The sequence below is a fragment of the Clarias gariepinus genome, chromosome 25, assembly GCF_024256425.1.
Source record: "Clarias gariepinus isolate MV-2021 ecotype Netherlands chromosome 25, CGAR_prim_01v2, whole genome shotgun sequence".
Lineage (NCBI taxonomy): Eukaryota > Metazoa > Chordata > Actinopteri > Siluriformes > Clariidae > Clarias > Clarias gariepinus.
The window spans coordinates 10,969,535-10,992,500 of NC_071124.1; the positions used below are offsets into that span (position 1 = coordinate 10,969,535).

At 36.3% G+C, this 22,966-nt stretch overlaps 1 protein-coding gene across 1 annotated transcript in view; it reads right to left on the reverse strand.

Annotated features, from left to right (window-relative positions):
• Positions 1–1,430: 1,430 nt before the first annotated feature.
• The window catches only part of pitrm1 (pitrilysin metallopeptidase 1), a 39,548-nt gene continuing 18,012 nt past the window's right edge, over positions 1,431–22,966 (reverse strand). The window contains exons 8-27 of the mRNA XM_053486923.1: positions 22,069–22,195; positions 21,698–21,786; positions 21,411–21,539; positions 21,184–21,297; positions 16,286–16,382; positions 15,404–15,538; positions 13,425–13,563; positions 11,918–12,034; positions 9,733–9,862; positions 9,035–9,155; positions 7,513–7,589; positions 7,188–7,353; positions 5,598–5,698; positions 4,786–4,906; positions 4,626–4,682; positions 4,414–4,526; positions 4,209–4,334; positions 2,237–2,382; positions 1,960–2,062; positions 1,431–1,772 (exon numbers count right to left, since the gene is read on the reverse strand). Coding sequence (XP_053342898.1) covers positions 1,679–1,772; positions 1,960–2,062; positions 2,237–2,382; positions 4,209–4,334; positions 4,414–4,526; positions 4,626–4,682; positions 4,786–4,906; positions 5,598–5,698; positions 7,188–7,353; positions 7,513–7,589; positions 9,035–9,155; positions 9,733–9,862; positions 11,918–12,034; positions 13,425–13,563; positions 15,404–15,538; positions 16,286–16,382; positions 21,184–21,297; positions 21,411–21,539; positions 21,698–21,786; positions 22,069–22,195 — 2,302 coding nt within the window. The 3' untranslated portion in view covers positions 1,431–1,678. The remainder of the gene's footprint in view (positions 1,773–1,959; positions 2,063–2,236; positions 2,383–4,208; positions 4,335–4,413; positions 4,527–4,625; positions 4,683–4,785; positions 4,907–5,597; positions 5,699–7,187; positions 7,354–7,512; positions 7,590–9,034; positions 9,156–9,732; positions 9,863–11,917; positions 12,035–13,424; positions 13,564–15,403; positions 15,539–16,285; positions 16,383–21,183; positions 21,298–21,410; positions 21,540–21,697; positions 21,787–22,068; positions 22,196–22,966) is intronic.

Sequence of the window (22,966 nt, forward strand, 5' to 3'; positions counted from 1 at the left end):
AAATGTGCTCTCTTTGCTGAGAATAAACAAAGATCTTCAGACATCATGCCGCATGTGTGTGTGTGTGTTTGTCTCTCCTGGTCAATCGGGCCCGGACCGGGAAGTGTATCAAGGTGCGGGGGACACAAGAAGAAATAACTCTTCTTCTCTTAGCTTAAAACTTAGCTCGGACACACACTTCTTCTTCATCTAAAACCTAACACTTATCCTGGTGCCCCACTTCTGGTTGGCAATTTCGTCGCATGTTGGCAATTTCGTGGTTCCACCTTACCACGAATATGGTCCTGGCCTCAGCTGATGCAGACAGCTGTTCTTCTGAGGACGCGTGACTGCAGTCACTCGATAGTTCAGAACTGGAATTTCCTACAGTCTACCTGAGCCTCCAATAGCGAACTGGACTCCATATTAACTTAAAGACATTAACCGTCACTTCCAGCTGCTCAACACACAGGATGACTGCAGATCAATCCCTGATTATCCTTCAAATGAGGATGGATTCCCTGTTGAGTCTGGTTCCTCTCAAGGTTTCTTCCTATTGCAATCTCTGAGTTTTTTTCTTGCTACCGTCGCCCTTAGCTTGCTCATCAGGGACTAGCTAATCATTTTGATTCATAAACATTTACATTCCATACAAATTTTCATAATTTTCTTTTGATTGTGTAAAGCTGCTTTGCAACAATGACAATTGTTAAAAGTGCTATACAAATAATTTAATTATTAGTGAATTAAAGTTTTCTATATTAGCAAAATTTAATTTTGCCCCACAGTTTTCTTTTTATTTTTAAATAATGCATTGATGCATGAGCAGGGGATATGTCTTTCAGTATGGCTGTTGAGAACTACTCACTGCATCTAAACATATTAATCACTGCAGTAATTATTAACAGCCTTTAAGTTTGAACAAGAGTTGATGCTAAGCAGTTTGTACTGTATGAACATATGAAAATCTTAAAATTCTTAAGACAGCTTTTTGATGCTTCCAACACAGCCATTATGCACACCTGCATTAGAGACAAATAACAGGCTGTGGTGCTAAAGTACCGTATGTTAACAAACCCACTTCATTATGCTTATTTAACCAGTATTCCCTAAATATGATTGCTAAAATAAGTATAATGGAAAAAATATATAGTGTGTGTGGAGTGGCACAGTGGCTTAGTGGTTAGCACTGTAGCCTTGCACCTCCAGGTTCAATTCTCAATTTCTTAGAAGTGGGATGGTGCGCAGTGTATAGTGGTAGTTCAGTGTCTAGTGCCAGGAACTCGTAATAAATTGCAATAAAGATGTACAATTTAAATCCAGGACACAGCAATAGAATTAAAATAATAATAATAATAATAATAATAATAAAAATAAAAACTTTCTAACCTTTTGCTTAGGAATTAATTTGGGTACACAATATATTACATTCCAGACAAACACTGTCAGTGTTCAACTTTAACACTGATTTAATATTTGAAGATTCTTGCCAAGATAAAAAGCACAGTTTGTTAAATTATAATTATACAGCTTTTAGAAAGTCATAACTAATAAATCTGTTTCATATTTAAGTGCTTACATTTGGTCATAAAACATTATGAGCATAACAACAAACTATCACAATCATTCACATCAAGTCGATGTTTATCTAAATATAGTGTGCTACATGATCTTGTACCAAAGAACGAAATCACTGTGCTTATTTGACAACCCAGGATGGGTCCTTTTTAATGCTTTCATTTTCTGGACCCAAAATTGCCGTTCCACGTATCCTTTGACCAATACCAAGATACCTGCACACAAAATGCATTCATACATGTTAAAACATTATTTACAAAACTTATGCGTTTAAATTTAACACAGTGAAATATAAAATAATGTCATGTCGATATATTTTTTGCAGTCAAAAAACAGAAAGCTGTATAGACACGAACATCATTGGTGTGCACAGAACTAGGAAATTTTTTTTTGTAGTCTTACCAGTTAGCCACATCTATAAGTCTTTTGTGTGTAACAGCAAATAGTCTTTCTCTGTGAGCCTGTTTCATGTCATCGGTAATTCCTTTTAAAAATAGCTCCAAACCTTTAACACATCAAAGAGAGATTTTTAAACACTGTAAAAACATGTAAACAGCATATGTATTATTATAATATTATAATTTAAAATCATTAAAAATTTTAAATAGCATTTCTTAACCCTGGATAACCTTCAGAAAGTTATTAAACCAACATGTAAAATGTGTGTAAAATGGCTGACCTTTGTCTGACGGGCCAACTGGGGCATCTACAGTGGAAAAGATGGACAGTTTGGCCTCATCCACATCCTGCTGTGTAAACCTACCATCTTGAGCCCACTCCACACCTCTGTGAAACGCTTCCAGTGTCTGAGAGCAGTTAGGGTCCCTATTAAGACAGTCAGTGGTGAATTTAGTGCACACCTTATTTGCAAGTTTATGTGAATTGCTAATATGAATGGGTTTACGTGTCGTGGTTAACATCTATTATGTAAGGGATTTAAAATACCTCATGTGGTCTTTACACTGATAGAAAAGTATTGCTAGATTTGTAATTAAGCAGTAGTTTGAAAAACAAGCACAATGATGGCAAAAAGTGTTATGAAGTTTTAAGTTTTATGAAATTGAAAACAATTTGACCTGGAGGCCAGACAAATAGATGTTTGGCACTGATCTAGTGCATGCATTCATTTATGCATCATGTGGCAGCAGTACAATGTTAAAATCATTCAGATATAGGTCAAGAGCTTCAGTTAATGTTTTCAAAAATCACCAGAATGAAGTTAAATGCGATCTGAGTGACTTTAACTTGGCATATATGTTGGTGTCAGAATGGTTTGCACAGTCAAAGTCTATAGTAACTAAAATTACAATCATGATGAGCATAACAGCATTTCAGAATGTGCTACACCAGCAGAAGATTATATCTGGTTCCACTCAGTAATTTCAGTTTAGTGTTGCATGATTACAGCTAACTATTAAAAGTGAAGAGCAGTTCAATGGGAAATATAATTGCAAAACAGCGTTGATCTGTCCCCAAACAGATGCCACTGCCTTCCGGGCGCACCAAACAACCTGTGAGCTTTTGGTGCATGTTAAGTTTTTTGAGCACGTCCAAAAGGCCTTGGATGCTGGGAAAAAAAGCCCCTATTATGATGTCACTCAGGAAGTTATCAGACACTTTTCACCATAAGTTTAAGGCATCACCACAACTAAACCGTTTGAGATATCAAAAATCTCTTCGCAATTTTGCATTCTCAATGATTCTCAAATTCCATTGGGTGTATTTTGCAAACAACCCAAAATAACTAATTTCCTGTTAAGTAGAGCCTATGACATGCGTAATGAAAGTTGTTCAGCTCAATGAGATCTAAATATGTACTGGATTTTACATGTATATATGCAAGAACAAGAGAACCCTTCACACACTATGATGACACCTTACACACCTACCTCCTCAACAGTGTTCCTTATTTTGCTAGATGTTGTGAAAAGGTTGTTCTTCACAATACACAGGATTCAGTACTCATCCACTTTTGTTGACTTCTGTTGTCTTCCAGGCCTTTTTCTGTTGCAGAGCTTACCAGTTAATTCCTCCTTTATGAAGAATGTTCAAACTGTTGGTATTGACCACTCTCAATGTTTTGGCTTTATTTCTCACAGATTTATTTTTGGCTTTTTTTCTGCCCAATGATAGCCACCTTCTGTGCACACCTCTTTGGACCTCATGTTAAGAGTTCAAGGGAACCAAATGCAGATATAACACTCAGAATAACCTACAAGCCTTTTATCTGTTCAATTGGTCATCAGGTCATGAGGGAACAGGCCACACCTGGCCATGTAACTTCTTATCAGCCATTTATTTCATTATTTATGAGCCCCCGAAAATAGGGGGTGTTTATGAAAATGGCTATAATTATTAAATACTACATTATTTGTCAGATCTTTTGAAAATAAGCTGAAAGTCTTCACTTTGCTCTCAAAAACTTATATAATTATTGTTCCAAAATTGTATGGGCCTGACTGTAGTTGTATGGATTGATTGCTTTTATACAGTATTTTAAATAAAAAAAAATATATTTGCTTGTTTGTAAGTTTGGAATGGGGTTTTTTATTCTCTCAGAGTGTGTATTGAATTGCCACTCGCAGCTATCAGATTAATAAACCTAGTGAAAAACATGGCATCATTCCCAAATCATACATACATTTACTTACCTATATGAGTAAAAAGCAAACAGGCCATCTCCCCCTATTTTTGCTCCTCCTCCATAGGCTCCACCTTTCTCTCGGATTTCTCCATGGAGAAATTTAGCAGTCATCATCCTTCCTAAAATACACAGACTACAAGCCGAAAAGTAATGTTTAAACAAATTATTAAGAACATTTGTTTAAATGTGAGAACAGTACATGTGTTTTTTACCTGGCAAAATCTTCATGAGTCAAAGGGACAGTGCGCACACACTCACTAACAAAGTTCACAGGAAATGGAAATTCAAAATAGGTTTTCATCTGACATGGCTTAAAATAAGCCTCCTAAAAGCCCAAGCAGGAATGCAAATTAGAACACAAATGCTGCAGAAAAATGCAATGTAATAAGTGTTGACCAAAATGTTGTATTATTAATATACATACAGAGACAAGATTACGACACGCAACTGCTCCACCTGGAGCCTGAGGATCCAATGGTTTCTGAATACAGGAGCATACACACAAGAGTACAAGGAATAAGCAGTGAATAAGATGCATTTTAAAATAAAAATATGAATTAAAATAAGCAGGTCTGGTTAATTACCTCAACAATAACTGCTCTGAGAGACTTTCGCTCCTTCCTGTTAGAAGCTATACTACCCACAAACTTCTCCAGCTCATTTGCAGCACCTGACATTTTCTGAGGAGTAGCATTAACTGCACACCTAACAAGGTTAAATAAAGGACAATTATTTGCATCATTTCTATTGTACTTCAATTCAAAATGTTGTTTAGTTTTAAGTTTAACCTGATTTTCATGTTGTTATACCATGTAGTTAAATGTTGGTGTGTTGGTTCAGTTAGAATAAACTAAAGTCAAGAACAAAATAAGAAGCTCGGGGGACAGGTAGGTTATACTTCTATACAGTACTGTATAAACACTATAGCTCAAGCATAATAAGGTTAAGTTTTTAAGACAAAATGTCAGCAGCAGTTGCTGATTGAAATTGTATAACAATTGACATGACCAACAAAGCGTAGGAGAATCATAACCTACGCTTCAAAATATTAAATTTCTAATTTACCAACAGCAGATCATGTGATTAAAGAAACTTTCATTTCACTTAAATGGTTTAAATGATTAAGAGTAATCATTATTATTAAGAAGTGTGTGTGAGTCTTAGCACTAGACAGTGCAACTAATTTGTATGTAAGGGACAGAAAAAAGAAGAACTGTTATGTTTGTATACAAAATACAAAAATACAAAGGTAGTTAGGCAGTAAGTTGTAGCACTGGCAAATAATGTTGAATACAATAATGTGCTTTGGAAACAGATATAAATGATCTTTGGGATGCTAACAGATAGTGAGGTTAAGTTCATTAAGTACATGTAATGTAATTTAGATAATTGGTACCTCATATTATCTGGATTTAGAAGGTGTCTCTTAATTCTAGGTAGCTTCCTTAAAACTGATGTCAGATCGGGCATCTCCGCTATTCTCTTCATGAACCTTACCTGAGAAAAAAAAATCAGTAGAAGTGATGCAATGCAAACAAATATCACACAAACACGCTGCTGACAGAATTCCATGTTGGTTTTTGTGTGGATTTAGATTTTAAAAATATATAAATATACACTCACCTAAAGGATTATTAGGAACACCATACTAATACGGTGTTTGACCCCCTTTCGCCTTCAGAACTGCCTTAATTCTACGTGGCATTGATTTAACAAGGTGCTGAAAGCATTCTTTAGAAATGTTGGCCCATATTGATAGGATGGCATCTTGCAGTTGATAGAGATTTGTGGGATGCACATCCAGGGCACGAAGCTCCCGTTCCACCACATCCCAAAGATGCTCTTTTGGGTTGAGATCTGGTGAGTGTGGGGGCCATTTTAGTACAGTGAACTCATTGTTCAAGAAACCAATTTGAAATGATTTGAGCTGTGTGACATGATGCATTATCCTGCTGGAAGTAGCCATCAGAGGATGGGTACATGGTGGTCATAAAGGGGTGGACATGGTCAGAAACAATGCTTAGGTAGCCCGTGGCATTTAAATGATGGATCCATGTTCTCATTCTGTTTACGCCAAATTCTGGCTATATAATTTGAATGTCTCAACAGAAATCGAGACACATCAGACCAGGCAACATTTTTCCAGTCTTCAACTGTCCAATTTTGGTGAGTTCATGCAAATTGTAGCCTCTTTTTCCTATTTGTAATGGAGATGAGTGGTACCTGAATGGGTCTTCTGCTGTTGAAGCCCATCCGCCTCAAGGTTGTGCGTGTTGTGGCTTCACAAATGCTTTGCTGCATACCTCGGTTGTAACAAGTGGTTATTTTAGTCAAAGTTGCTCTTCTATCAGCTTGAATCAGTCGGCCATTCTTCTCTGACCTCTAGCATCAACAAGGCATTTCCGCCCACAGGACTGCCGCATACTGGATGTTTTTTCCTTTTTACACCATTTTTTGTAAACCCTAGAAATGGTTGTGCGTGGAAATCCCAGTAACTGAGCAGATTGTGAAACACTCAGACCGGCTCGTCTGACACCAACAACCATGCCACGCTCAAAATTGCTTAAATCACCTTTCTTTTCCATTCTGACATTCAGTTTGGAGTTCAGGAGTTTGTCTTGACCAGGACCACACCCCTAAATGCATTGAAGCAACTGCCATGTGATTGGTTGATTAGATAATCAGGTGTTCCTATTAATCCTTTAGGTGAATCTATATAGAGTTTTCATTTGATTCTCTCATAAATATTTTCTTAAACGGCTTGCCATTTTTATATTTATATATATTTTATGTATGTATGATATTTATATATTGATTAGATAATTGCATTAATGAGAAATTAAACAGGCGTTCCTAATAATCCTTTAGGTGAATGTAATTTCAAGTATTATACATGTTAATGCCCGCCCTATAACTGTTTTAAAATAAAACCTTTTAATACATAACCCATGTCATGCAGAATACATAAAGTGACAAAGTAACGTACCTGGGCCATACCAGTGAAGGTCTCGTACAAATCAGCAGAAGGTGTGAGTGATCGGCCAGCCCGTGTCATTGCATAAATGTGACCCGAAGATGAAATTCCATTAGACATCTCTTGAGCTGACATCATGACCAACACTCTCAGCCTCTCCTCGTCATTAAAATGAGGACTATAACCAAAAGAATATTACAAAAGGTCAAATTAAAATGGCATATTGAAAAAGAGAACAAAATTTATTAACAAATCTTTTTTATGTGAGTATTCTTTTTACATCAGGCAAATAATGCTTTATGTTTACGTGCATATTTACCCCTGCATATACACCCACCAGTTAAAAATGTCACTCCACAAGTGGAACATATCAGGCACATTCCTGTCCAGACAAGAGGAACTAAGGAGAATGCCCTGTAAGACATAAATAGGCATAAAACATGGCACAGATAGGATTGTTCATAAACGTATCACAAAACAACAAATGAATAAGGAAACCACCAAGTTTTAATTTGCATAACACTATTGACATCAGCTTTCATTCACTTGAACAGTGCATAATTTTTTTTGCATGAAAAATGGCTTCTTGGCAGAATGTATTTTCTTGAGCTGAAGAAAGGCAGCAAACTTTCAATTTATATACAGTACAGATGCCCAATATTAGTATATACTATGGATAAGACCCATCAATGTTGGAGGAAGGAAAAGAAGGGTTACTTCATATATGTATAAAAATTAGTCTTAACTGCTTACCAGTTAATTTTCAGCACTTTATTTCATAATGGATAATCAGGTAATGCCAGATAATAAATTATTTTGTTAAGTAGAGTAGGGGACAGAGTGACTGCACTCATCTCAAAGAGTCCCCTCCCTCCACCATCACAACTGAGACCTGCACCATGTCATCTGCCCAAGGGTTACAAAGCAGATGATCTCTGTCCAGTAGTTACCAAATGCCAAAATTGACTGTCCTGAAAATGTCTGTGCATGGTGGTTCTTTTAAAGCACTAACTCTAGACTTACTCCACTTCTGTAAGAACTTAGAAAGTTCTTGAATCATCTTTGCTTGACAATCTTTTAGGCTTTTCTCATCAATTTTCTAGCTGACAGTTGACATTTTCTTGGTTAGCAAGGATGTTTCCACTCCATACTACAGTATGCAGTTTACCCTTGTGGAGATAAATTCTGGTCATCAGTAATTATTCTCTTTAAGTAAGCTGCAACTAATGTACTTTCTAACTCCAAATGTTGTTTGCTGATATCCAAACTTTTCTGTTTATTCTCTTCCATTTGTGCAAATCACAAGCAGGGCATCGATTTGAACTGAAAGTGGTGATAAGAGTGCGGCCAACAGAAGTTTTAATATAACCGGATTGCATATAATTTTTGACTTATTCAGTTTCGAATTATGCAGTAAAAGCTATGCAGATAATTACTATAGTAATTAATATGTTTTAGCTGGCAACAAGTTGTTTAACCCTAACTGATGCAGTGAGTAGCTTCTCATTTCTTCAACCACCACATAAGTAAAAAATTATGTGGCCTTGGCAAAGATGTTACTCTGTTGCAGAAGGGTTACATTATTAGCCATGTTCGAACAGACAAAAGTTTCAGGCAATTTGGGTCATATATAATTAACACAAATTTAACACAGACAGGAGGAGACGAATGTTTTTGACTCCTAACAAGAAGCATGTAGAGAGAGCACCAAGCTAAGCATTTGTCTGTTTTTTTTTTTGTTTACAGGAAATACAGTAGAAAAATAAACCTCCAATGTACTCCACCACCAATCTGTTCTAGAAAGTTAAAAAACATTTATTCCTGATACATTCATAGACATTGTACTTTACTGTGTTTACCTGTTCATACATATCAAGGTCAGCTGTGTCTGGTATGACCTGTGGAGTCACAGACATGCCACCAGTCTTCAGCTCCATCTCCTGCGCCTGCTGCCGATAATGCAGTTTTCCACAGCCCAACCTGGAATTACAAATAAAAAGAATTGCAAGTGAATTATAACTTCTATACACCATCCACACCCAAAAGTTGTTTATACTATTTATACTACACAGCACAATCTTATACACTTACACAAAACCTAAGGTATAAAAGATTGCAAAGGAGTACTTAAAAGATTCTGATAGAAAAAGCCTACACAAGGATTTTGTAATTGAGGACAACCAGTAAATATGCTGCATATTATATAGCTATGTAATAATAGATTTAAGATCAATCCTCTCACTTGCCCTCATGTCTACTCATATACAGTCATTCAGAACACCTTGAACTTTACCCACATTCTGTTACTTACTTGACAAACGTAAATGTATTTCAATGGGATTTTATGTAAAAGACCAACACACTGATGCATGATGCTGTTTGTTTAATAATGGTCTCTATGAAACCTCTGAGGGCCTCACAAAACAGCTGTAATTTATACTGAGATTAACTTACACACAAATGGATGTTTGTGGCTGTAACGTGACAAAGTTCAAGGCATATTTTTGCAAGGCAACATATGACCGGTTTTATGTAATATCACATATAAAGGTCTCACTTCGTAATGACACTGCAAAAGAGGGGGATATAAATCTTCAGGTCCTCTGGAAGGGTGTTGAGATTAAACATGGCCCTAAAATATACCATGCCATTAGTGGCCTGCTCACAGTACTGAGTGGGCACTCCTCCTGGAAAACAGGGGCACAAATTTTTTTTTTAATGTAAATCTGACAGAAGAAAGTCACAATATCTATTTAGCATTTTCAGCCTTATTGTAATTAAAAATGCAACATTTTTATTGTTTATTTTTATTTACTAAATGCAAAGGAGAGCGAACATAAGAAAAGAAAATCTATATTTGGTGTGACTACCCTTTGGCTTCAACCCAGCATCAATTCTTACAACTGCACACTTGCACGAAGTCAGGCATTTTGTAGGATCAGCATCAGGTTAGGATTCTTTATACCAAGAAGGTTTTAAAAAATCACCAGTTTTATATGTAGGTTGAAAGTCATTACCTAAAACACCCATTTAAGAGGGATAAACCCAAGACTAGGCTAAGCAACTCAACTACGTAAATCTGAAGAAGAAAAAAAAGGCAGGAGATGCTCTGGACTGATGAGTCAAAATTTTAAATATTCGGCTGTAGCAAAAGGGCGGTTCTTTACTTAAGCGCTGAAGAGTCCCTGCTTGCACTCTGCACTACATATACATTCACCTTAAACATTAAGTGACTGTGACCATACCTAACTGTTTTCTCTACTTCTTTTCTCTCTCTTTCTCCCTCTGCCTGTCTCTCTGTCCGGCTACTGTACATATGCCGCACTCGAGCTGCCAGTGATCAAGACCCCATTTGCCCTCTGGAACTGTCTGACCCATCCTGGTTGGATGAATTCCCCGTGTGGTCTGTTTGGGATGCGTGTGGTGACTGGGGACGGTTCCACTTTACCATGAAGATTCTCCTGGCCTGGGCTGAACCAGACAACTGTTCTCTGAGGACTTGTGACTGCAGCCGCTCAACTGGAATTTCATAGTCTACCTGAGCCTCCAAAAATGAACCGGACTCCATATTAACTTAAAGACATCAACTGTTATATTGAACTTCCTGCCTCCTAACACACAGTATGACTGCAAATCAGTCCCCACTATCCGTATCACCCAAATGAGAATGGGTTCTCTGTTGAGTCTGGTTCCTCTCAAGGTTTCTCTCTATGGCAATCTCAGAGAGTTTTTCCTTGTCATTCTTGTCCCCGGCTTGCTTATCAGGGACTATCTAACCATTTTGGTTTATATACACATCCACAGTTCATACAAACTTCCATAATTTCTGTTGATTGTGTAAAGCTGTTTGTGACAATAACAATTGTTAAAAGCGTTATACAAATAAAATTTAATTAAAGAGTGGTACAATAATGAGTGTCGGCAGAATATAGTGAGATAGGGTGGGAGTTCCTTGCAAATTTGGGGCTGCATTTCTGCGAATGGAGTTGAAGATTTGGTCAGGGTAATGGTGTCCTCATGCTGAGAAAGACGGGCAAATACTTCCTCACCAGGCAATTACCATCAGGGAGGAGTCTGATTGGCCACAAAATTATTCTCCAGCAGAACAATAAATCCAAAAACACAGTAAATGTCATTAAGAACTATCTTTAGCATAGAGAAGAATGAGGTGTCCTGATGGTTTGACCGAAGTGTACCAAGTACAAGTGACCCAAATGTGCAAGTGTACCTAGACGAATTGATGCTGTTTTGCAGGCAAAGAGTGGTCACATCAAATATCTCGATCTATCTTTTGTTCATTTACTTTCTATTTTTTATTTTTTTTACTCTGTAAAATCTGCCTAAATCTTGTGCAGAGTACTGTAAATAGGCACATGAGTCATAGTGCAATTACACTATCCCACACTTCCTGTTTGTGTAGTGAAGACAAAAATGCTTAAGCTATTTAAAATGTATTAGCAATCATGAATATCCTAACATCATGCTGATAAATGTGATTATCTAAATCTGTTAAACCCTGCAGAAGTATTTGTAAGGCTACATGAAAATTAGTCTATTTATTTGTCTACTTATGTTTTGTTTACCCATAGTACCCTTTGGGATTGGGCCATAATTAAATTAATCGCTTATAATAAAGAAAGTAGATAAACAATAAAAAAGATGCTTTTGTACAATTAAAAGGTACATTTATTGAAAGGTTTAAATAATATGTACTTTACAAGTGTACAAGTGACTTTGTTTACCTGCAGTACCCATCTGCACAGATGTGTATGCTATGGTGGGTTTAATATCAGACACCTTTAGGGCAGGTAAGCAGGAAGTGTCCTGAGTTTTGCCGTGCTCAGAGAGCAATTGTAAACCTGAAACAACAGTCAAAGTAAGTAATTAAGTTTAGTGATCACTTAGCCACAGGATCACTTGAAGGAGTGTATGTGCTTGTGTGTGCATTGACAGGACTGCATTGAGAGGCATCACAGTTTGTGAGTGAGTTTTTTGTTGTTGTTGTTGTTTTGTTGACAATTTAAAACTTGGCTTTGAAGATGAAACAATTGTATCAAACCTGGTGCAGTTTTTGCTAAACACTGAAAAAAAATTCAGAAGCAATGTTATTGTGTTACTGTTAAGCTTTGTAGCATGATGTCCCAAAGACAAAATTGAAATTAATAAAATAGTTAGCATGGGCTGTGTGACTCATTTACATTAAAGTGAAGTCAAGTGTTAAAACATTGAATGTGACTTTATTAATTTTTTAAATTACTGTTATATTTTGTTGGATTTTTTTTAAACAGTTGCAGTTCCACACACATTATTGCAGTATTACTATTAACGCAATTGGCCCTTGGGAAGAGATGAAATGCTACATTGAACTTTAACTACTTTAATTACTTTACATTTAGTCATTTTGGCAGTTTAAATTTTAAATAAGACACCCTTATATTAAAAAAGGCCTTAAAAATCATTAGTTCAGTATTCAATTAATTCAACAGATTTTTTAAAAAATGGCCTGAGGAGTGTGAACTTCCAATTTCATGCAAATGAATTTCTGTATTGCAAGTCTTTTTTTTGATTGATCTTAGGAAATATTTTAATAATCTGAGATACTATCTTTCTAGAGTCTCTCATTTTTATGAGAAGTAAGCCATAAAGATCACAATTAAACCAAAAAGATTTGAAATAGTTAACTTTGTGTCGAATCTAACATATCAGAGTTTCACTTTAAGAATTAAATAAGGAGGGGAAAAAAACTCCATGATATTCAAATTGTTTGAGATATGGCGTATATTGCTGGTATATTTGGTGTCTTACTGAACTGATTCTGGATTGTAGTGGTAGGCCACCTAGACCAAAAATGACAGGACTGCCATGTCACTTGCTCATGGGGATGCACTGTTTTTATTTGTTTTACCAAGTCCAATGTCAATGCAGTCATCTACCATCAGATTTTAAAGCATATCCTGCTCACATCCCTCTCTACTACAAAAATTAAAGGCTGGCTTATGCGGTGTGCTCTGAACACAGAAACTTAAAATACATTTGCTGCTTAAACTTAAACAAGAAGCATTTAGGTAAAAAGTAGGCTCTAATCTGAGGTGCTGTAAATCTACGTGCTCTTTTATAGTTTATATGTCTTTATTATTAATAAACAGTGTATATACAATGTTGATATATGGGCTACCACGGATGCTAATAATTCTAGATGGCAATGTAGATGACTACGTAACCTTGTTTAAAATGTCTCCTGGTTCATACCTTTTTCATAGATGTCTTTGTAGTCTATATCAGAAAGAGCTTGTATTTTCTGCCGGAGTTTTTCTTGTTCAGCTTTATTTCGTTTCTCCAGATACTGTTCATCGGGGCTCATGGACAGTGTCAACCTGTGTGTGTTGTCCTGAAATACAGTACCAACTGTAATCATCATTCTGTAATAGCATTGGCACAACTTCCAACAAATTTCTGATAGCAAGGTGTAACATTTGTTTATTAAGTTCAGTAAGTACAAAATTATATCCAATTAAGCAGTCTCTAAAGAAATCCCCGAGTGGCGCAGTGGTAAAGTTCTCGCCCTATAACCCATTGCGAGTTTGATTCCTGAGTGATGCTGTAACTCTCGCAGCCAGAGGTCTGGAGAGAGCTGATTGTCCGAGCTCTCTCACTGGGCTGGGATGAGAGGGACTTGGTGCTCCCACATTAATCACGACTTTACAGTCAGGGGCATCTGTGAGCTCACACAAGCGAATGGAGTGGATAGCGCTTTCCTCCGAGTGCTGTTAATTGGTGATTTTTGAGGTTGGTACCTCTAAATGAACTTCTCCTCTGCAGCAGAAGTAAGTTTTGATCTTGCCTTCCTTGGGAATGTCTTAATGAGAGTCACTTTCATCATGGTGCTTGATTGGTTTTGCAAATACACTTGAATACAGTGAATACAGTTAAACCTTGGATTGCGAGCATAATTAGTTCCGGAAGCGTGCTTGTATATTAGAACACTCGTATATAAAAGTGAATTTCCCCATAATACTAAATGATGAATTTTCCATTTTTACATTATGTAAAAATAAAACTTAACCATTTTACCTTTGAATAAAAGGAATACAGATAGAGCAGTGTTATCATTAGTGGGTGTGCGCATGCGTGCATGTGCATGTATGTATGTATGCGTGCGAGCATATACAGGTGTGTGTGTGTGTGTGTAAAGGCAAAGGAGAGGACGGGGGAAGGGAACTGCTGTGTAGGATGACTTTTACACACAACCACACACACCAACGGAAACACTGCTTTGTCAGGAAACTTTAACAAGGAACCACTCCAAGGACACTCCTGCGCGCACACACTAACGGAATCACTGCTTTCTGACAAAGAGACTCTGGATCTTTAAAAAGCAAGCTCTCTAATGACAAAATGATCCATAATCCTGCGCATGCACACAGCATGCAAGAGAGAAGGACCATTGGATCAGTTGTGATCACACTACGTTCGGCAGACAAAGCGCATACATACTACTTGTAAGAGAGAGGTTCACTCGTTTAAGTTAAAGTTTATTTAAAACTTTGCTTGTCTCGCAAAATGTTAGCAGAGTTAGCAAGATAATCACAATCCAATGTTATATTGTACTGTTCTTGCAAGAACTATTCCAGAATGGCTGACCTCTGTGTCTTAAAATAACAACTGACTGTTACATAATTACCCAATTCCATGTGTGTTATTTCATTGTTTCGAAATCCCCAGTATTGTAAAAGAATGCAGAAAAAATAAATCACTAAACAAAAACAAAGAAATTTGAAAGTGATTGTCTAACACTGTTTGGCCCAGAAAAAGTTGCATGCTTATATTTTGTTACACCATCATAAGCTTTGATTATGGAGTGCATTCGCTGCGCCATTGTTTCGACTAGCCTATTTAACGTCACAACGTGAGGGCCACTTTAAAGCAAATAATGCGATTTATGTTTTAAAAGATTGACAAAGTAGTATAGTATTTTACATATTTCATGCCTGAAAAACATTTTTTTATAGCTTGACACACAGCAGTGACAAAATGACTGACCACAAACTGACTGATGTTATTTTGACCACATTTCCCCTCAGACCATGCAAGAATTGCACACAGTTAAGTAGAGCAGAACAACAAAACTGGGAATATATTATCGAGCTTTGCTGTGTTTTTTGGATTTTTAAATTTGTTTCCTGTATGTTGTCAAAAATTGCTGCTAAATTGTCTAATTTGTTGATTACCTTAAAGTAGTGCTGTACTTTTTCCTGTAGGTAGCGAGGGTTGTCCTGCAGACACTGTCTGAACCTGGAAACATTCTCACTGATCTTTAGCAACTGCACTGGGTCTCCATCATGATTCCAGCAGGATGCAATGTACTAGAAATATATATGACTGCAGAATTAGAAATGTTAGACAGACAGACAGATACAGATAGATAGATAGATAGATAGATAGATAGATAGATAAACAGATAGAATCTTAAAACCTAAAAATTTCAATAATGAATAATAAAAGTGCAGATATTTTATATTATTTTAAGGAGCATTTAAAATTGACGTTATTGAAATCATGTCTAGTGTATTCTATTGGTAGAAATTACTTTTTAATAACTTATAACTAACAATCATAAATTAAATTGCATTTTTAATTCTTGGTTGCAAATCCTTTGCAGTCAGGGACTATGAGCCATACTCAAGGGTAAGCCTATTGGAGCGTATCAGGGTGATGTACAGTATTCCACAGCTTGGAGACTTCTGACCTCCCCAGGATAAGGCAGTATAGATGATGAGTAAGTGAGGTAAGCTCAACCAACGCTATTATTGACACTAAATTGAATACTTACATGGCCACAAACTGTACTGTAGGTTGAGTTTTTCATTGGGACAAAAACAGTGGTAGTTGGAGTTATAGTGATTTGTAAAATCTTACAAAATGTACACTTGTATAATAGATATAATTTTGATGTAAAATTAAGAATCTGTTCAAACAGCCTTGTTACTCAAAATATTTCTATTATTTTTCTTGCATTTAAACCATATATAGAACGTGAATATGAATGTATGCGTATTTTTTTAAAATAATTTAGCAAGTTTTCACACCATACATGGGTACATGTCACTCACAAAAGCAAGGGTCAGGCCAAAGTTGGTAGACTGGTGTTTCATCTGAATCTCAATCTTATGCAGCAATGCCTCAATCCGGTCATCTTCAAAACCAGCCCTGCAACCATTCACACCCACCACACAAACAAGACTAAAATAACAAACAAAACCTCATATTATATATATATATATATATAAACATATATTTACATTAGCATTCACACAAAGTTTCACAAACTGCTTCCTTGCAAAAAGCTGCTCTAAGTCACTTTTTCTGAAACAACATAAGTAGTGCATAAGGGTGATTCCATCTCAAATGAACCAGTGGAAGAGAAATTTTCCACCATCACTTCTCAGATTTTGCTGATTTTTTCACCAATTGTTGGTATTGGCATGAAAATAAAAACCCCCAATTTTTTTGTCCCAACTCCCGCTCGTTAAAAAATGGCAGCCATCTTGATTTTTGGCCTCGACGCGCTTCGAGACGTGCCACGCCCCTTTTTGAAATCCTCTTTTCCTAGATAACTCACTTGCTGTATGTCATATGGAGATGAAACTGGGTATATTTATGTAATTTTTTATGTCGATTCAGATTCCGTAATCAGAATTTGGCTATCTCCTGTGGTTATGGAGATATTTCTGAAAAAACATTTTTTGGGGTACCCCTTTTCGACCCCCCAGAACCCAAGGTCTGCATGTATATATGTTACTCAAAAAAATAGGGGTTACTTTACATCACCTTATCTTGAAAATAAATAAAAACCAGAGGTGTGTTATGCCCTGTTTTATAGAAATCATCAAAAATGAATTGTCCAGGTTTTGCAAATGTTTTATGATTTGATACACATTTTATATACAGAGAATGTACATGGATCTACACAATAGGCCTTATCTACCAGTAAATGTGTCATTTTATGGTGGTACATGTAAGATACATGTATCACTGTCAAACAGTATCCTGTAACTGAACCATTCAGGTTCATACTGATCAGAAAGTTGAATTATCTCCAACCAACTCCATGAGTGACCTCGCACTCAAGGAACTTGAGGATGATTGCATCATCTTTTTCTTCGTACTAATTGAGTGTGTTTCATTTATGTTAATTCTTTTACTGAATCTTTCCAATGTAGTTTGTTGTCTTAATCACAATCTGATTACAAAGACTTGATGGCAAAGCTTGTCTGTTCTTTGGATTCTCGTGACTATATGTTGCACAGGCGTGAGCAGTGGCCCCCAATCAAAAGTATCTGATTATTTTAATTAGGGAAGGGCAATATGGCCAAAAATATTTATCACGATATATATTTGAACATTTGCGATAACTATATAATTGACGATATGATTGACACGAGTCAAAATACTTTACAATTCCAAAACTTTATTAGTGCAAAAAAAAACCCATCAACTTACTTTCTATTAACTAGCAGCTGTTTGTATGTGCATTAAAGCTATATAAAATTTTAACAGTGCAAATGCAAATTCCTTGCTGACAATTTAACCAAAAGGCATTTCCAGTGGAAATGGGCTGACGTATCCTGAGCATAACCATGTATAATATACACAAAACTTAAAAAGAGTTGCTTTGCAACATAAAACTGCAGTGTGGTAAATAAATAGGTCAAATAATAAAACTCAAAACTCTTGAGTAAAAACAAAACAAGCAAACAAAAAACATGGATAAATTATGCTACGGCTCATGGAAGTTTTACATGTACTTTAACAGCTTTGTTGTACTCAAACAAGTGCTTTTGCTTTAAATTATAAAAAAGGTTTGTGGTGTTTCCTCCCTTCGCCACGACGACCCGCTTGCATGTTATGTTCTACAAAAAATTGTGCTTTGTTGGGTATCTGACGGGCGAAAACCAAACCAGTTCCACACTACTGAAGTTGCACCATTTTTACAAACCAATTCTGGTTCATCTGGTTAATAGATAATATTAATTGAGTATTGTGAATTAATTTGCAAATATTATATATTTTTATTAAATAAATCACTATTTCTTATATTTCTAATAGCTTTTTGGTCATGTCACCTGGTGACCCCAAACTAGTACCAATATAATCTCATTAGAGCCCCACACAAGGTACACCTGATTTTATCCCAAGATATGTCTTCATTCATTTTTATTTTATTTTCTATTTAAAAAAAAACTATTTCTTCAATAGCTTCTAGGTCATATGACCTGGTGACCCCAAACTGGTACCAAAATAATCAGATCTGAGACCCCCAAAAGGTACACCTCAATTAGGTACAGAAATGTCCTCAATTATTTTAATTTAATTTTTTATAAAAAAATAAATAAATAAACGCTGTTTCTTTAAGCTACAGATGCGTTGAAATTAATGAGATCCCTCTTTTTCAACCCAGACATTCTGTAAATGCCACGACGACCTGCTTGCTTGTTATGTTCTACAAAAAATTGTGCTTTGTTGGGTATCTGACGGGCGAAAACCAAACCAGTTCCACACTACTGAAGTTGCACCATTTTTACAAACCAATTCTGGTTCATCAACGATCCGCTTTCGGCCTTCTCATTCTCCGCCGTCGCCATGCTTTTTCCCCCATAAAAATGTATGAAAACAAAGGCACTGCGCATGCGCGTTTTACCCCTATTCAATCGCGATATTTCATTTTCTTATCATTGCCTAACATTGTACTGGTATTACCGTGAAAGGTATAATATGGCCCAGCCCTAATCTTGATGGTATATTTGAAAATGCTGATTTGGACCCAGATGAAACTGTTCAGTTCAAGCAGTGGAATCATAAAAGCCATGGCAAAACTTCTGACATGTCTTTGTGTCTGATTTTATTATGAGACTTTGTGAAAAATGTGACTCCTGCACAGCTCATCACTATACAGCCAAGGCCCAAGCTGTTTATTTAAAAGAACTCCAAGAGAAACAGTCTTTGACTAGATATGCATTACAGAAGAATTTAAGGTTACTTTCACTTTGAAAGGAGCAGATTTTATGAGTATGTATTAAGTATTCTACAGATATTGCAGTACATTTCTGTATGTCAAATCATAAAATGTTGCAAAACCTGGACAATTCATTTTTAAAGATTTCTATAAAACAAGGCATAACACAACTCTGGTTTTTATTTATTTTCAAGATGAGGTGATGTGAAGTAACCCCTATTTTTTTGAGTGACATATATACATGCAGACCTTGGGTTCTGGGGGGTCGAAAAGGGGTACCCCCAAAAAATAGTTTTTCAGAAATATCTCTATAACCACAAGAGATAGCCAAATTCTGATCGCAGAATCTGAATCTACATAAAAAAATACATAAATATACCCAGTTTCATCTCCATATGACATACAGCAAGTGAGTTATCTAGAAAAAGAGGATTTCAAAAAGGGGCGTGGCACGTCTCGAAGCGCGTCGAGGCCAAAAATCAAGATGGCTGCCATTTTTTAACGAGCGGGAGTTGAGACAAAAAAATTGGGGGTTTTTATTTTCATGCCAATACCAACAATTGGTGAAAAAATCAGCAAAATCTGTGATCATGTGGTGGAACCCTCTGGTTGATTTGAGATGGAATCACCCATAAGTAGTAAAAGTGAAAACCAGTAGTACAACAGTAGTAATCAGTGCACCTATTAAGCAGGTGATAAACTTATTTTAAATGAATGTATTTACAGACATTTCCTTTTCATTACTGTACTTTTACAGAAAGGACAGGATACCAGAAATGTCACATCAGTAAATCTCAACAGAACATGTGAGCCTTCATCACATCATCTCTCAGACGAACTGGTACATAGTGAGGCTTCAAAGAGAGTCGCACACCTCTGGTCTCACACTATTCTCCGGTTTTACAAATTGGAATGAAGCAATGTAAGCCCAGAATAAATGCACACATTGTCATCCAATCTCTGAAGCAGTGTATGTCTCCTACAAATTTTATCCAATTGCCACAAAATTTGGATCAACTCATTGTGAGACCAAACTGTGTTTCCTACATTGTTGGTAGAATAATGGTGCATCTTCTATCAACTTCTATCAACTATCTTCTATATTGATAGAAGAATAGTTCATCTATAACTGGGACATACATCTGACAATGAAAATTGTCAATTTTAAAAAGTTTTTTTGCCATTAACTTTGGTAAATCCATTTCAGAACAGGTACTGTCCAAAATATCTTTTGATGTTATTGATGCTATTAAGGAGCGGGACCATATAATGTTTGGCCACTTACTCACTGGTAAGCAGCAATTTACAACTAAATTACTATGTTAATTCTCAGTACCCCAAGCAATAGCAAGTTTAAATAATCGAGTTGGCATGCATCTGCAGCCAAAAGCAAAGAAAGGAAAACTTATGCTTTCTGGGTGGAAGGGATGGTACTAGCCAGTTGTGGAATTTCTTGTATGCAGAAGAAAGAACATTCATAAGCAGTCATTTAAACATATGGTAGTGCTTCAAATGTCTTGAAGCACACAAATGTTAGTCTTCACCATCCTGATTGATGGTTGTGCAAAATGGAAAAAGGAAAATTTCTGGTGCTTTCTGTACAAATAGACTAATTTTCTTTACTCTTAAGTGATGACAGAATTATAAGTATATCTTATGGAACCAACAACAATGAAGGTAACATTTAATCAATAGTTCCTACTTTTCCATCCTTAACCTGCAAATAAAGATTTAAGCAAAAAACAAACAAAACAAACAAAAAAAAACAACAGGACTAAGAGAAACGAACGAAGACAAGATTTCACTAGACCAATCTGAACAGATGGCATTCAGGACTTAATACGAAAAACTGAAAAGGCCCAAAATGTTTGAAGTACATCATTTTCAGTACAGACAGAAACAGTGTGCTTAAGGTTTGTCTAGTTGTGATGATGTGCAAAAAATAGATTATGAAGAATATATATAAAAAAAAAAAAGGTTTTAGTCAGTGCTTACTCTATGATGTCATCGATGGTTTTACTAATGATCTTTTTGATGTTGTCCATGTCCTCTTCTGCAACGCCCTGCAAGCCAACACTGAACGAGGCCTCCTTGGTACTGCCATCATATCTGCATAATCCATTTACAATAGATGTACACCAATATACTTGTGCATAAAACTGAAAATTCATGTTGACAGTAAACTACACTGCATGTTAGACTGCATATTGAGGTGTGTTTACCCAACTACAGAACAGAAGTCAGTGCCAATCTTGGGGTCTATCAGTGATTTGTAAAAGGGAGAGTTTGGGCCAGAGATCATGAGGGAAGAGAGAAGACTCAAAACGAAAGCCTCAAACGTATCTGTGATGCTGTAGATGACATAAAAACACACACATACACAGGAATGAGAAACATTTTATATACATTTTTTTTTAATGATATCTCTCCTTAAAAAAATTTAGGTAAGTTTTTTTTTTTAACTAATACAAGCAAATATCTACCTCAGTAAGTAAAACTGAACACTTACTCGCTTAGCATGTAGCTGACACACAGTGTGTTCTGTTTCGCTGGATCTGGAGCCAGTCTATCAGGGCTGCAAGTTATGTGAGCTTCTCTCTAAACAAATGATTTAAATCAATTCCTTCCTCATGCACTTGAGTATTAAGGGTAAAAAAAAAGTGATTGACTGAAAGTATAATGAATGTAATGATATATCTAATGATGGAAACTTTAAAGCACTTTTGAAGGTTCTCTGGATAAGAGTATCTGCCAAATGCCTAAATGTAAATATAAATGCACTTTCTCTGTTACTGTTATTTCTTTTGCATTAGAATACTTCTGTACGTGTTTGTGGCATGTGTGTGAGTAAGTCAGAGAGGGAGAGAGAGAAAGACTAACTGGCTTGTCCCATCGGGTCTGTGCTGGTACTGCAGTGTTTATTTCTCTTCTCTGAAACTTGCACAGGGCGTCCTCTTGTATCCGCTTTAGATGCTGCTCCAAAGGCATGTCACCATAGGTAAAAAACCTGTTAAGCAAAAACAGAATGCTAGCAAAGTTAGGATGCTGATGTACAGTACGTACAGTTCCCTCAAATTATTGTCTATTTCATATATATTTCATATCTCTAAAATTGTTTGACATTATTTAACAAAAAAAATTAAGCCCAACACACGCTTGACAAAGTCATTAACAGTGAATGATTGTCCACCACAAAAATCATTAAATTCATGCAAGACTAATGCTTATACACATCCTCTTTTAGGTACATAGACAAATTTTCTGGTTTAATTCTTTTAATCTGGTCTGGTAAATATTTTACCACTCTTCTTGACATTCAGTTTTTGGCACTGACCTGCCATTTAAGAAATGTCCTTTAACTATCAGTACAGCTAAGATAACCAGATTTAACTGGGTTTGGGTTCATCGTGGTGCTATTGTAAACAGTGAACCTGATGGTGCAGCAGCTTTTATAGTAGGCCTGTATACCTGTATATAAATGACCTCGTATGTTTAAAAGCAAACAGAACCAACAGAACATTTATAGACTCTGTAACAAAGTGGGTGGCCAGACGGGAGTCATTCCTCACCAAAAGGCACATGATTTTTGCGAGTTTTCCAAAAAGCCCAGAAGGATGCAATGGCCCAGCGAGAGTCTGAACCTGAACCAAAAGAAGATCTCTGGAGAGACCTGAAAATGAATGTGCCCCTCCAACCTGTTTGAGCTTGAAAGATTCTGCCAAAAAGAACGGAAGTTACTTCCAAAAGAAAGGTTTGACAAGCTTGTATCATTAATCAC